The sequence below is a fragment of the Lycorma delicatula genome, chromosome 1 (assembly GCF_047948215.1).
Source record: "Lycorma delicatula isolate Av1 chromosome 1, ASM4794821v1, whole genome shotgun sequence".
Classification (NCBI taxonomy): domain Eukaryota; kingdom Metazoa; phylum Arthropoda; class Insecta; order Hemiptera; family Fulgoridae; genus Lycorma; species Lycorma delicatula.
The window spans coordinates 387418838-387435566 of NC_134455.1; the positions used below are offsets into that span (position 1 = coordinate 387418838).

Consider the following 16729-nt stretch of genomic DNA (forward strand, 5'->3'; position numbering starts at 1 on the left):
TACTAAAAAAGTTTGAAAAATTCAGAAAAATAATATTTTTAAAAATTCTGATCGGCTCACCCACCCCCAGTATTGCCCCAAAAGTATTCTGTTAGGGTCGCTTGCACTACACTATTATGCCTATGAAGACATTAAAAAAAAAACAGTTAAAAAATATGCAATAATTAAAAAAACAGCCTTTTTTGATTTTTGGGGTAGGGGTAATTTAAAAGGCAATATATATTTTTTTTAAAGGTATGATAATCATACATGCATATACTGAGCTTAATATAAAGTGGGGTTATGTTCACAAAATTCTGAGAAAACTGACTCCCCAAAAAACCCACCCCCACCCCTGGAAATACTGACCCTAAAATTTTACCAAAAAATTGCCCCAAATACATGAACCTCTGTATAAAATCTCATCAAAATCGATTTATGCAGTCAATTTATTAAAAGACAAACACATGTACAACTGTAGGCATTTCACCTGGTGTGTGGAGAGATAATAGTGCGTACAGGCCAGTTCAGTAGTTAGTAGACTTTTCCCATAATCGGTGTGAGGTGATTGTCATGTTAATAAAAATTATATCGTTTTAATCTAAAAAACCTATGGTTAATATCTTATTACTAAGATTTGTCTTATTTTATAAAAGGCCTATCTAACTTTTTTCACGGGAAAATACTATAGGATTACACCTTATTATACTGTATTTAGTGCAATGCAATTATGAAATGTCTCCAATTTAACTTCTAAAAAAAATATTTTAAAAATAATTAACCACCAGGCAAATACCACAATTCCTCTACTTCACTCATAGTTTCAGTACTAGTATCCAGATCACTCTCATAGATACTGCCGTCATCCGTTTATCACTTTCGTTATTTTCGTCTAAACATATTATAAGAGATTCAACAGAGTTTTCTAAAACACCTAGTTTAGCTTTATATTTATCTTCACATCATAAGCAATTATAAATTTTTGGTTTCCGTTGTTCAGGTCCAATAAAACTAAATTTACTCATACAAAGATTAACAACACCTTTATGTATAAAGGTTATGTTGTACTTTCCAACCCAGTTTTTCACATCTGCTCACATCAGTTCAATGAGATTTTGTTCAGGGTGATAAGGGAGGCAGTCTTAAAACAACATAATGTTTTTCTTTTACAATCTTGTCAATGGCAACTCCACTTTCAAGGAATTGAAATTTTATTAAATTGAAGTTTACCATAATTTCCTTTCTAGCAATTAGATTAGGAGCTTTATTAACTTTTACATTGTGGTTCAGCGCATTGTCTATCACAGAGTTTTCAGGTAATTTAGGAAGATATTTATTTTGAACCCATTTACAGAAGTTAGCATTAGTTCTTATCATGGTAGCAATCTCCTGTTGTACTAATTAATTCCACATCATCAGACAATCCAGTATAAATCCCATCATTCCTCCTGCATTCAAAATTATTGTCCTGTCTCTTTTAATAATAGGTTTCTTCAAACATTCTACCATATTACACTTTTCAACCCACATTTTTTGCAAATGATTGCTATGGATGTATGTCTCATCTACAATAACTATTGGTCAATTCGCTTTTCTGAATTCAGAAATTTTTTGAGACTTCCAGTCCATTTAAACCCTATTGCTTAAAGAACTCAACGTAATGATCGGCTTGAACTTGATATGAGCTTCACATATTATCATCCTTCAATTTTTTGAGTATTTTATTAACAGGTTTTCTGAATTGTAAAAGTGGTTGATTGTATTACGGATATTAAAATCATCAAGCCCTGTGATAGATTTCAACCACTGAGAAGTTTTCCTTGGTGTTGAAAACGATGTTGATGAACTGTGCAATTTTTTTATGCGAGTGATAGAGCTACTCGAGACACCAGCTGTACTAACACGTTCTATAAAAGAGTAACACTTTTAGAAGAGTATTTTATAATAAGTCACCATTCTCTGCTTCCTCTGTCATGAACTTTATAACATTAAGCAAAATTTCATAGGATGGAGTAGTTTTAAGTACCCCAATTTTTGACTATTTAAATTTCACTTTCTGACTAAACTATTCAAATATATCAAGGCAATATTAATTCACAAAAAAATACACAGCTATAACTGTGACACTAAAAATTAACTGTTATAACCTTACTCAAAGAGTATACAGTGAAAAGGTGAATAAATGGGTACAAATCACTGTAGCTGACAGTTGTATAGAACAAACTGAACTGATTCATAAGATTTGCAATATGTGATTTTAATATGCATACATTTGAAGAAGTAGGTAATAGAGGGATGTTTAAAAAATATATACAAATATCACTAATTTAGTCATTTTACATCACCAAGTAAACAAGCTATTACAGTTATACTTTATAATTGTTATTTGAAATGACTACAGATGATGGGCTGGGGGCAAAGGGGAACAGGGACTATGCTGAACAAGCCATTCACCAAATGGAATGCCTACAGCTGTACATACATAAATACAACATTAATCCCCATTTTTTAAATACTGAATACCTCACCCATAATAAAATACTACATACCATTATATGACTCTACATACAGTAAAGTGAGTCTCTACACACAGAGTGAGCCAATAACATCAGTGTTTTAAGAATTTAACTTTTTTTAAATTTAAAACAGAATTTTTATAATACATTGGCAGTTTGTAACAACAGGCTATTAACACACACATCCAACATGTGTATGTTTGTGTGTGCTCTCTCACACACACATGCGCACAATGAACACAATTTTTTTTTTAATAAATACCTGGAGTGGTTGTTCATTTTGTAAGGTTTGCTTGTCAGCTGCCAAATCCCACAAAGCAGGTGGAGCCAATCCAGTGTCAGACTCTTTAATTCCAGTTAATTCATTCACTCTTTTTATAATAGTCTGGATATCATCCTCTACACCTTTAATGCTTTTTGTATACTGACCTTGGCCCTAGAAGGAACATATAAAAAAAATAACAAAACAATTACACTACATACAATCAAATTATAGAGTGAAAAAGGAAACAAACTTGAAAAATCACAAATGATTATTTGATAGCTATCATTTAATATGACTAAAATACAGACTGCATCAATGAATTAAATTTCTGAATATACTTTTATAAAAAAATTTATTTAATTATAGAAAATTATACATAAAAAAATATATATATATATATACAGCTGTCCCACAAGGCAACTGGCACACTTAGGTGTATTCCTATTGATCAAAGTAATGAAAAAGGTTTACATAAGCGTAAGTCTGGAAACGCTTCGTTAGTGAGTTATGGCTAGCGAAAGATTTAGCCTGGAATTCAGCTCCCCAAGTGAAATGAGGTTGAATTTTTAGGGGGGCAAAATTAACGGTTTCATATTGCTTCTGGCCTGAAAAACTGAATAAAATAGGTTCCAGAACTATACCTCCAGTAGTTTTCATTATATCTGTAGTAAAACAAAAAAATTTGTTTTATGTCAGATATCTTAAAAACTGCTGGAGTTAACAGTTCTGAGATCTCTTTTAACCTATTTCTCAGCTTAAATTATATAATAAACACCTAACCTATTTCTCAGCTTAAATTATATAACAAACACCAACCCTATTCCTTAATTTGGGTCCAAAAAATTACGGGTGAAATCTTTCGCTAGCTGTAACTCGAAAACAAAGCTCCAAACCTACATTTATATGAATTTTTTTAATTATTTTCACTAATAGAACATGTCCTGAAAGTGTCCCAATATCTTTGTGGTACATCCTGTATATTTATTTTTATATATATGTTGAGCCAAACTATCAACACGCGCAGCCATGTCATTATTAGCCTAACTGAAAACATCATGGTTGCTTTTATTAGCTGACACCTGTAGTAAAGCTAATGTGAACTGCTAAACTAACATTCATCAAAATTAAACTATTTGATAATACACCTCATTAAAATGCAATTTAGAAATAATTATGAATTCTTTAATTAATGTACTTAGTCTGAATTTATAACATTATAATCAAAATATGACCTTATAATATGGTACTTTACCTATGGCATAACCTATACATATTATTTTAATCCCAATTTAGCCAATAAAATGGGAAATTATTTAATAAAATACGATGACCAAGTATGTTATTGTAATAGCGTTATATATTAACTAGGTAGTGTAATATTTAAAAACATATTTTCTGCCATTACAACTATTATGAACTATTTCTTAAATTTTATTGTAATAATAGTAAAAAGCAAAATTTTACTGTACTTATCCTACAATGAAATGCTTAAAAAAGTTGCGGTTTTATCTACCATTTTCACAACTATTAGCACTATGTTAACAATCAAGCCATAATAAAGATGTATTAATCAAAGCATATTTTATACAAATTGAAAAAAAACATCATTGGTTATTTTTTCAAGTACCTTCACTTTTTCAGTCAAGCAGCTCAATCTCGCTCATGTCATCTGAATCTTTATCACTGCCCTCAGAGTCAGAATTGTTCTCCAATGCGATGACAAATGATTTAATAAGGTTGTTGATCTCACTTTCCTTTGATAATTACTCATCTTCAATTTTTTTACGTGATCGTACTTCCTTACCCAGTCTTCTTGGCTCAAGGTAGCAATCTTCTCTTCAGTTAACATTTGAACTTGAGGGGAAACTACATGAAGTATTTTTATTAGTGATGTAACTTTTAAAATCAGCCCAAATGAGTTCAATTGGGTTGAGATTTGGATGATATCATGACCCTCTCTTAAACAACTTCATCATAGATACAGCAGCAAAATCTAAGTTTGTGCAATTTTACCAGTTTTTAAAGCTCAAGCACATACACAGCATCTGTGAAACAAATTTTGTGTTAAACAAACCAATTTTTCATATCTTATTTTCTGTTCTTTCAGTTCAGGGCTTTATTGATTTGAACATTATGGTAACGAGCATTGTCTATTACTTCCAAATTTGGCAGCAATATTTCTTTCATTCATTTCATTAACATATCACCTGTTTACATTATCGTGATAGTCCACAGTTTGATTTGTCACTTTCCACATTGTCAAGGCATTTGCAATGAAACCTTTTTCACTGCCAGCATGAATAATAATTATTAATCTGTAGCCTTTAGAGATTGAATGTCGGACACCATTGTTGGAATTGTCTGATCATGATTGATTTTTAAGGTGACTGCTAAGTATGTACAATTCATCGAGATAAATTATGGGCCGCCCTTGATTTCTGAAGAATTGTCACTGTAGGAAGGCAATTACACCTTTTAGAAGTTGGTCATTTGCCTGGTGTTGAAAAATGTTTCATTTCATTGTCATCACTATCTGTGATGTTTTTAGTTCCTATTATTTGTTGTCACCACACACACAGACAAACCACATGCTGCAGCAGTTCTTCCTCAAGTCTTTGATAAAGGAACTGTCAAAGCCTTGCTATCTGCTTCTTCTCTCATAAACTTGCAAACATTAGAAATAATTTCTCTGCCTTGACTATGAACGATTCATCCTTTCAATTTTGTTATACACCGTTGTCCTTTTTTAAATGTTTGTGCAAACAAAAAACTTTATAAATATTAAATTATTACCAACAAAACTACCATATAAAATTGATTTTAAGCATAAAATCACTATCACAATACTTTATTTCATTTATTACAGGAAGATCACACAATTGATTACATGAATGTCTTACAATTGTACAACTTTGCAATGCTTGGTTGAAGACTGTTAATTTATGCTATCTGTTTGTAGTTAGAGATATTTCACAGAGGGTTGTTTAAAAATTAGTTATAACATTAGTCACCAAACTAAAATAACTGGTTGTTGCCACTGTGTTTTGACATTAGTCATTACATCAGCAAATCCTTAGATAAATATTAGTCTAAATACGATAACACAATAATAATAATATGTTTGTGGTGAGTCATTGCTTACATGATTCAAATGAGACACTGTGAAAGTTTTCTGCTGATAGTCAACACAATGCTTTTGGAAGAGAGACCCTCTCCGCTCTCCGCCCATCAGTCGGCCGGCCTGGCTGGGCACGCTGATAGTTTTGGCACAACTGTATGCACATGCATGTAAACAAGCATGCGTGCACACACACACACACTTCTCCTGGAATTCATTTTGTAAAATAGTAGGAAATGTTCAGTTCAAAAATGAGCCCACCATTCTTGGCGTGCTTCTGTACTATTTTTATTGTTCTTTTTGGTTCTTGAGGGCTCTCCTTAAGTTGCTCAGCCACATCCATATCAGTGAGAATTAATCTCTCAAGAGAATGTATTTTTGTTTTATATACAATATTTTTCATCCATCCCCGTACACAGAAATCTAAAGGTGTTAGATCAGGCGATCTTGGTGGCTAGGAATGTGGACCTTCACGACCAATCCATTTCTCAGGGAAATGATAATTTAAGTGAGTGGAAATGACACAAGAGAAGTGGAGAGGTGGGGCATCGTGCTGAAACTATACTTTGCATCTCACGCAGGAGGAACATCTTTAAGCAGCTGCAGTAATTCTTCTTGAAGAAGAACCAGGTAATACGAACAATCCAAACAGCTGATTGTGAAGAAGACTGCACCATACATTGATGCTAAACTGCTGTTGAAAATTGCCTTCTGCTGTTTCATGAGGATTTACTTCTGCCCATGTATGCTCATTGTGTAAGTTGTTGATGCCATCTCAAGTGAAATTTGTCTTGTCAGTAAACAAAACATACTTGTAGAGTTGTTTATTTGTATTTCACCAGTTGCAGTACCCCAAGTGACAAGTTTCATTTAAGTTCTTGCAGGTCAAACATCAAAAACAGATTTTTTACCCAATTTATTAATTTTCACCAAAGAAAATTTCTATTGATTTCTCACAACCTATTTCAAATATGGTTGTAGGACCTATTTTGTTTCATTTTTCCGGTCAAAACCATAATAAATCGTTAATTCTTCCCCTAAATTAACGTCCTAAAAATTTCAGTACAACCTCATTTCACCCGAGTAAATCAGAGCAAAATCTTTCACTAGTAAATCTTTAACTCGCAAACGAAGCATGTTTATATGAACTTTTTCCATTATTTTCACAAGTAGAACAGGTTATGAAAGTCCCAGGAAAACTTCATCAAACACCTGTACATACCATGTGTCCCACGAAGAGGTACATGCTTTTGATTTACTATCACTCGCCCATTTCCCCACACATTCTATTAAAACTTTACAGACCTTTTAATAAAAGTTCTAAAAATGTTCTGTAAAAATTTGAACCCTCTAGGATTTATAAAAACAAAATGGCGGCTTTCAAATAAAAACATCAATTTCAGATAAACCACATTTTTTATTCAATACAAAATAGCTGGTAAAAATCATTAAAACCAGACAATATTGTTAAACAGCTGTTCAAATTGAATAAAACAAGTTGTTTTATTGAGTTTTATATAAGAGAAAAAATCGTAACTAAAAAACTATTGGTTCTGAACGGATGAAAAAAGTAATTTATTCATATTTTCTTAAAGTAAAAGATTGGTTCAGTGGTTTATTTACCTATCTCTCTTCTTTCTATAAGAAAATTACCAATAAAGTTGAACATGAAAAACTGTGAAATTTCACTTTTGGTATTTTTTTTCAGGAGGCAAGGATGGCATACACAGTTTGAATTATTTTTTATATATATAGGTATATATTAGTAATTTTACCATAAGTAATATTAACGGTGATATACTTATCCCTAAAGTTTTATGAATGTTTGATAAACTAATTCTTTTTTTTTAAATTCAAATTTTGGTTTCGAGTAACTGTGATAGGACTGGTAATAAAAATCTCAAATTTGAGCAACTTGCAGTGTTTGTAGATATTTATGGTAAATAAATAAGTTTCTTGTGTATTGTGAAATTGACATTTTCAATATTTTCAAAATAATTACTGATAGGTTGTAATTTAACAACATAACTTAAATACCAGTAACCTAATACAATTTTGATTCAGAAATGCTTGTAAAACTTACCCAAACAGATTTCAATGAGTAGCCTATATCTTTTTTCAAGAATTTATTTTTATATTTGTTGAATTTTGTAAACACTATTGAAGAAAAAATAAATTGTACAAAATTTTAATTCTTAAATGAATTAGCCTGTTTTTATAGCAGTGAAAGTTTATTATTTAGTGTGTTTAATTAACAGCTGTGATATCTCTTCTGATAATTCTTTTGAACTTGTGTCTAACTTGAATTTGTATTGAACTAACTACAGTGACTACCCGTTACTGTAGTTAGTTCAAGTGATGTCAACTTTCTCAGGACTTGCAGATCAGTACCCACACTTTGTCTTGTTGAGCTTTTTGAAATGATGTACGTAGTCCAACTGGGTGGAAAAAATGAACCTACACATTATCATTTAACCACAGATTGTTATACACATAAGCAGTAAGTCTTTTTCCTTAAGTGAAAGTGGTACAATACTTGACACAGGATGGCCAAGTATTGACCATTAAAAGATTTTTATTACCTGCCCCATTACAGTTATTTGAAGCCAAAATTTGAATTTAAAAAAAAATTAATTTATTAAAAATTCATAAAACTTTAGCATTAAGTATATCACCATTAATATTATTTATGGTAATACTACTAACATATACCTACATATAAAAAAATAATCAAACTGTGTATGCCATCCCGCCTCTTGAAAAAAATTACCAAAAGTGAAATTTCACCATTTTTCATGTTCAACTTTCAAAGTTACCTAGAATTTTTACAAAATGATTCAACTATAAAATATCTCTCTTTCAAAACAAATAGACAACACAGCTCTTTCACATTGAGCTCATCATGAAATAGAAGTTTTAAATGGGCATTTTACTAGAAAATAGAAAGGTTTAGTGGAACTGTTAATTGACCACCGAGGTCTCCAAACCTCACTCCATTATACCACTGCTTATGGAGTTGAATAAAAGGTGAGGTTTATAAACTGAAAGTTAATGCACGAGTTGCACTAATTAATCAAATTTAAATACTGCTGCCCTTACAAAAGAAGAATGAAGATATTTTGAGGTGAACAACAAGATCTCTAGAAATGAGTAAAGAAGTGCATAGATTTTAATGGTAAAGTTTTTAACACTATTAGCAGCTAATGAAGTTTAGTTTGGTTTGTTTTATTTTCAGTAGAATCTTCAAGTTACAATCCATAGCAATTATATTTTTACTGGCTTGAATATAAATAATTTTGACTTTTTGACTATTATATAGAATTGTAAATATTTGTCATGTTTTGCTGTAAATTAATGTCAACTTTTTCAAATAGTTTTATTTTTTATTGACTATTTATAGCAAATTTCTCAAAATTAAATTATCTGCAAAATAATTGTTGCAAAGTTTTATTTGCTAATTTACAATTAAAAAAAATAATTTTATGCCAAACCAAAAAAAGTGTTTCTCATAAATTTTTGGGTTTTATGTGACCTTTCTCAAAAAAGGATTATAAATACAGTTTGGTGAAACAATTTTTTAAATAATTTTCAAGTCAAATAATATACAGGTAATATTTTACCATAATTAGTATAAAAAATGTTTTAGGTCTGTATTATACAGTGCGTTCAGAAAGTTGCTGCACACTGGAATAAAGGAAATGTAATGAAGAAACTGTTTAATTATTACTTTCTACTTTTATTTATTATTTTAAAGAAACCGATATTACAATAACTGGAATAGTTTATAAAAAGTGTTGAAAATGATCTCCTCTGACATCAATACAACACTGCACACATTTCAATTTGTTTTCAAACACTCTAACCAACTGTTGTACTGGTACTTCATACATATGCCGCTATTCTGATTTTTAGCTCACCAATCATGCAAGATCTGTTACGATACATTACTTGTTTTCCTGCCCCACCGTAGAAAGTAATATGGGAGTCAGATCCGGTAATTGTGCAGGCCACAATACCTTGAAATGATGCGTTCACCAAAGATATTTTTACGTGCATTGTGGGTCCAATCTTTTTTGAAAGTACTGTTGATGGTGTGCTGTTTTAACAAATTTCATTAGTTAAGTTAACAGAAATGGAAATCAATCACAGTTGGTTCCAACAAGGTGGTGCCACAGCACATACAGCTAACAGGTCGATGACTTTTTAAAAAAATATCTGCTGTGGCACCACCTTGTTGGAACCAACTGTGATTGATTTCCATTTCTGTTAACTTAACTAATGAAATTTGTTAAAACAGCACACCATCAACAGTACTTTCAAAAAAGATTGGACCCACAATGCACGTTTTACTCACGTCCTCTAGATTCCAATTTTTGTTTTGCATAATGATTGTTCGTGCAATTCAACGGGATTAGTTGTTGACCACAGTCGTGTATTTTGTGAATTAATTTCACTAAAGTGTGATTTAAACCACACTTTATCTATAAAAAATATAATATCCAGAATACCCATAGAATTTTGGTTAATAAAACGTTTAAACCACTGACAATAATTATGTCTTTTGGCATGATCTGTAGGTTTCCCTTCTTGAACACGCTTTACTTTGTAGAGGATAAGTTTCAGTTCTTTTCTTACATCTTTATGTGTGGTAGCAAGTCAGATATCTTGCTGCTGTGCTAAATTACACATTGACTTTGATAGCCATAGTATTGGAAATATCAAGCAGCTTCCGTTCATTTAGTTTAGTTGGTCTCCCACTTCAATCAGAATCTTCAACAGAGCCTGTTGCCTGAAATCTTTCGATAAGAGTTCCAACTTCATTGCACCAAGGAACAAGGGAGTATTTGGAAACTTATCAGAAAATTGTGCTTCAATAAATCAGTGTATTTGTTACCTTCATGAAAGACATGGTCAATGATAAAAATGCATTCCCCTACCAAAAGAACAGTTACATTTCTTGCAACCATTGATTCCAATAAACAAAACACATTCAATCACAACTCAATAACTGATGACTTGGTTTATTACTTAGCAAAACCCAACAAACCCATAAGCAACCAATCTAATGCCGAAAGAAAAGAATGCATCACATAATTCTAAAGCATACTGCACACTGACTTTCCGAACACACTATATTACCTACAGAGTACCTCTGAACTATGTTTACTTCTCTCTTCTGTTTTAGCCACTGGAACTATTGTAAGATACTTCAGAAGATGAATGAGAATGATGTGTATGAATGTAAATGAAGTGTAGTCTTGTAAAGTCTCAGGTCGACGAATCCCGAGATGTGTGGTTAATTGAAATCCAACAACCAAAGAACACTGGTATCCATGATCTGGTATTCAAATCCATTTAAAAGTACCTGTCTTTACTAGGATTTGAACCTTAGAATTCTTGACTTCAAAATTAGTTGATTCCCGATGATGACTTCACCACTAGATCAACCCGGTGGGCCTGGATTATGTTTACTTGGTTTTTTTTATTTTCACTTTTACAATCACCTCCCAAAATAGAATTCTTCCTGGTCTAACACCTGGTATATGTTCTGTAATAACTTCAAATACTGCATGCTATCTATACATCACTGTTTTATTAAATATATTTGGAATAACTAAACAGAAAAACAAGCACAATTTATACTCACAAAACTGATCATAATTAAATAGGGTTGAGCAGAAAACCTGACAAGTTTCAAAAGGAAACTTTCTGAAGCTACAGACTGACACAGCACTTGGTACAATATAATAACCGGCACCTTGATATATAGTTGCCATGAAGCTTTGACCAACGCATGGCAAAGTCACTGAAGTTATTTATTTTTATTAATTCTATTATCGCTGTTCAAAAGCGATAATTCCACAGGCAGTTTAATCAATGATTTCCACCATCTTGACATAGGATTCTTTTGTAGGTGTCAAAGTTTGAGAAAAAGGTTCTGTTTTGACAAAACCTCCAAATCAGAATACTTTTGTTCACATCTTTGTTGTATCTGTGGATCTGTGAGTGACTGAGTTTAGTGCTAAACTCAGTCACTCAATATCCACAGAGATCAATGGTAAAAATGCATGCTGCAGCTCTTGACTTACGTAGGATACTTTGCATTAATTTTCATTCCTACCAAATTCAAACATCAAGTTTATTAACTAACAATCACAAGCAAAAAGGAGTTGAAAACTACACAGCCTTAATGAATCTGTTTCAAAATCACCTTAAGTATTTGATAATTTATTTTGTTTTAATGAAATAATTTTCATTTCACTGGTTTAGTTAACACTACTTACCAAATAAAAATCTTCAAAACTTATTAGCAGCCTTACCAATTTTAAAGAAAACTGTTTAGCATGCTTTATTATGCTGTCTTGCATAATTCCACTACATTTCTTAAAACATCCTGAAGAGAATACAAATTCATGAAGAGTAAATGCAAATTTCTTTGCAAATAAACAAATTTTTGGCCTCCAAAATCAATACCAAACTGAACTAAAAGAACTTATGATTCTAGCAAGATGAGAGTTACAGCCCAACTGAGCACTGCTTGTTTGCTGAGCATGCCATCATTTCACAATTTCAAAATGTGAATTGGCCATCCTATTCTTCTGGTATTTCCCTTCCAAACTTCTTTCTGCAGAGTTACTTAAAGGTGATGTGTATACTAAAACAACCAACTATTGAGTCCACGCTATAAATTGAAGACTAGTGTTGTGATGGTGAGTAGACTGCATGGAGGGTTAAAGAGCTGTTATGCATGCATGCCACAAACATAGTTACTGCTAAAATATTATGAAATTATACTTGCAATGACATCATCTAATTACTGTCTTTAAAATCGCATTCAAAGTTATGTTTAAACTATGATTCATGTTATCCAGCAAATATTACAGTAGATGTGTAGGCTCTTGGATTTATAAACAAATATAACATATAACAATAAATAATAAGTACATAGTATCCTTTTATGTGACAGTAAGAACACAATCTTCTTAACTGTAACAAGGCAAGTGCAACAAAATTATTTGTGCACCTTTTATTTAAATTTATAAATGACATCTTTTTAAGAATTTTGCATTTTTTCTGTTTGTAAAGTATGTTATGCGTGTTGTAGTTTATTTTTGTTGCAGGACCTAACAGTGTTAGTATTCACATCAAACAAAATAATTTATTTTAGTAGCTTTTATCATTAAAAATGAATACTGTAATTAAAAGCATAGTAAAATTCCATGGACAGAGCAAAGAAACTGTATATAACGTGTTAAAATTTATCGAAGAACCTAAGCTACAGAAATCAGACGACAGTTTTCTTATTCTCTTGCAACAAGTTCAGCTTTGTTGTATTATAGCTACTGGTGTATCCATTAGTGTGGTAACATGTATAACAAGGGAAGCTGAAGGCATGTTTCCAAATGAAAATGGTGAGTCAAGTTTCTGTACACCAGATAAATATCGCATGAGACAAATACAAGTTACAATGATTGACAATTATGATTCCTCAGCTGTCAGAAGAATCATTCACAATTTTTACTTATTATTAGACAGATAAAACAGTACCTATTGTCAAAAAATTAAAAAAAGAATTTCAAAATGATCTGGGTGGGCAAGGACCAGAAACAAGTTTTAAGGACTATATTACAAGATTTAGGATTTGAGTAGGTGAAAACAACAAATAACCGAAAATTGTTGACAGAGACATATTGCTATGAAGAGAATTTTTTACATGAAAACCATTAAGAAATTTCAGGAAGAAAATTGACCAATCATATATTTAGATAAAAGTTATATTTTAACTTCACACTCATCCTCTAAGTCATGAAAAGACAGCAGCAGCAAGGGATTTCAGATTTCATCCACCTATTTCCAAAGCCAAAAGGGTCATCATAATTTATGCAGGAGGAAAAGATGGATTTTTTCAAAATGCCTTACTGCTAGCTCAAAAACATGTGAGTACTACAATAATATGAACCACAGGAACTTCGAACAATGGGTTTCCAAAAACCTTTTGGGAAAATTGAAACCAAATTCTGTAGCAGTTCTCAACAACGAAACTGGGAACCCTTAGAGCAGAAATGCAATTATGGCTAAAGAGACGGAATATTTCCTTTGATAAACAAATGATTAAAAGAGTTAATACAAGCATCAAATCTGGTTGTAGCTTACTCTTTCGATAGGATTTTAAATGCAGAGGGTCATATGGTTCTTAGACTGCCCCCATATAAACTAGATTTAAATCCAATAGAACTTATTTGGGAAATAATAAAAGAGTGAGTGGCAGATTGAAACTTAACCTTTACAGCAGCAGATATTAGTGCCCCAGTTAAACAAAAGGTTTCTTCTATTGATGCTAGTATGTGGTTAAAATGTTGCGAGAAAGTTAATGAAATTGAAAACAACTACTGACGTAAAGAATGAGCCATGGATATTGAAGTCAACAAACTAATCATCAACCTAAATGGTGAAACTTCTATGGTCAAACAGCGAGCAATATTGAAATGAGGTTCCATCGGAAATAATATCTGTAGTTGAAGAAATGGATTCATAAAGTTTGAATACCAAACACAAATTGATAAGTTTGATTTAACTTAATTCAAATGTTAATGAAATATTTAACCTATACGGATATCTAAATTAAAATTATATAAATTAAAAAATTGTAATAAATAACACCATTTGCCGTTATTTAACATGTTACAATAATTTATGTTTTTGTTTTCCAAGGATTTTTTATTCTTCATCATTTTTTGTAAAGTTATTACAAATTACAATTATATTTTAATTAATTTATTTTGATTTTCTTTCAATAAATTACCTGTTACAGTTTCAGCATATCATAATTGTAATTAATAAAATAAATGTTTGCAGTTTAGTTTAATTTGCATTTATAACCGTAATATATGTTGCCCTTGCAATGATGTGGGAGATATTAGTAGAACATACAGTATAATGCTCCGTGCATGATAGGCTGCAATTGTCAAGTTACACCACACGACCTGTACAATGACATTATCTTAAACCAGCTACAACAATATGATCTTAAAGAGTTAATGTTTATTTATTTTTTTATTTAATTTCTCCTTTATAGATTTTTATGCTTCATAAATTTAAATTCTTTATTTTATTTCAAAAAGTGTCTCTCACAATTTCTGCTCATCTCTGTAAGTTAGCAGTATGATTAACAACCAAATATTAAAATGACTTGAGGAAAAACATTTTTTCTAGCCCTTACTAATTTAATGTCACACAGGTGCTATTAAACATGTAATAATCATACACAAAGCTGCACATTAAATTGTTGCTTTCTACTATTTACTGCAATCTTTATGTGGCTGTAAGAGATATAAATTTCAAAGGTAAATGAGGTACCAATTGATCAATTGCTTTTTCTGGGAAGAATTAATGTTTATTATACAACAATCCCTGAAGAGGGCAGTGATGGTGTCAGATGTGCTGCTGAATATCATCTTTTTTAGCAAGGTTGGCATGCTGATTTGCAATAGTTATTTGGCTCAGTGAAGAAAGCAATAGGAAATCATTCCACCCCTCATTTCTCATTTTCTCTAGTGCACCTAGCATAAGATTATGGATATTCTTCAGAATGACTGTGCTGTTTTTGGAAGTGACTTTGATTCATACTGAACCATCTACAATCATTACAGTTATGATAACTGGAAAAAAATGAGATTTAAAATAAATGAATTTCAGTAAAAAACCAAATCTAATTTTTAGCTTTGAAAATAATGTTATCTAAAAATTTTCTCTCTTTCAGGTATATCAAACACAACTGTAAAACATACTTACATAAGTTTTAAGTAATGCTATATCGGCCTCATCCAAAGCTGAAAAAAAAAATACTAAATTATTACATCTCAATAATTAGGGAAGGCAGTTTAAAAGATTAAAAATAATAATTCAATTGTATCTTTCATTAAAGAAAACTTATTACAAATAAACACCACAAGAAGATAATGAAGAACTTAAAAAGAAAACTTTGATTTGAAATACGGTAAAAATTGAACTGAAACGTTTACTTGTGGAAAACATTTTTAACAGATGATGAGGCAATAAACCTGTTAAATAGGATGAAATGGACCCAAAAGAAATAATCACTTGCTAAGAAAATGAATGAAAAACAGACCTGCTACAGTTAGTAGAAAAATATATGTGAAAATAGTTTCCCATTTAAATATAAAATATATTAAAAGGCAAATTTTAGAAAAAAGGAAATTTTTACAACTTAAATGCATTTATCAATAAAAATGAATTAGTTTTGCTAAAATCAGGAAACAAATGATGCTTGGCATTTACGTAATGATTATATAAAAAATTATAAATTTTTAATAATTCTGCTCATTAAAAGTAGTAGCAAATAAATTAAATCTCAACTAAACGTAAAGTGGCCAAAAGTGTTTTGAGGTTTTTCAATTTCAACCACATTATCATCATCCAATATAGCACTAGTTCTGTATGCTAGATAAACCTGTGCAATGAAGTATCACATACACAATCAAGCACAATGTGATATACTGTAGCAGAGCTGTATCTACAGAATGTACCTGAGCATCAGCAGATAACATGAGGAAACCATAAGTTAGCATAACATGTCCCAAACAACATGGACAAGTTCTTCACAGTGATGGTTTCATATAAATGAATTTTAAAGTAATACATTATGCTTAATATAATGTAGCTTATTGTTATCATCCACTCATTCTGGCAAACTGCCTTTCAACCATGTTTGAAAACTCACATTTAATCAGAAGGTACAATATTATTTATAAATTTTGGCTGAGTAGCAGCTTTCCTAGCAGCTACATCTGCCTGTTTACTGTCTGGAATTTCTATATGGCCAAGCATCAG

At 31.3% G+C, this 16729-nt stretch overlaps 1 protein-coding gene across 1 annotated transcript in view; it reads right to left on the reverse strand.

Annotated features, from left to right (window-relative positions):
• Rpt1 (26S proteasome regulatory subunit Rpt1) overlaps positions 1-16729 on the reverse strand; it is a 47709-nt gene that overhangs the window by 29197 nt on the left and 1783 nt on the right. The window contains exons 2-3 of the mRNA XM_075353803.1: positions 15671-15708; positions 2758-2931 (exon numbers count right to left, since the gene is read on the reverse strand). Coding sequence (XP_075209918.1) covers positions 2758-2931; positions 15671-15708 — 212 coding nt within the window. The remainder of the gene's footprint in view (positions 1-2757; positions 2932-15670; positions 15709-16729) is intronic.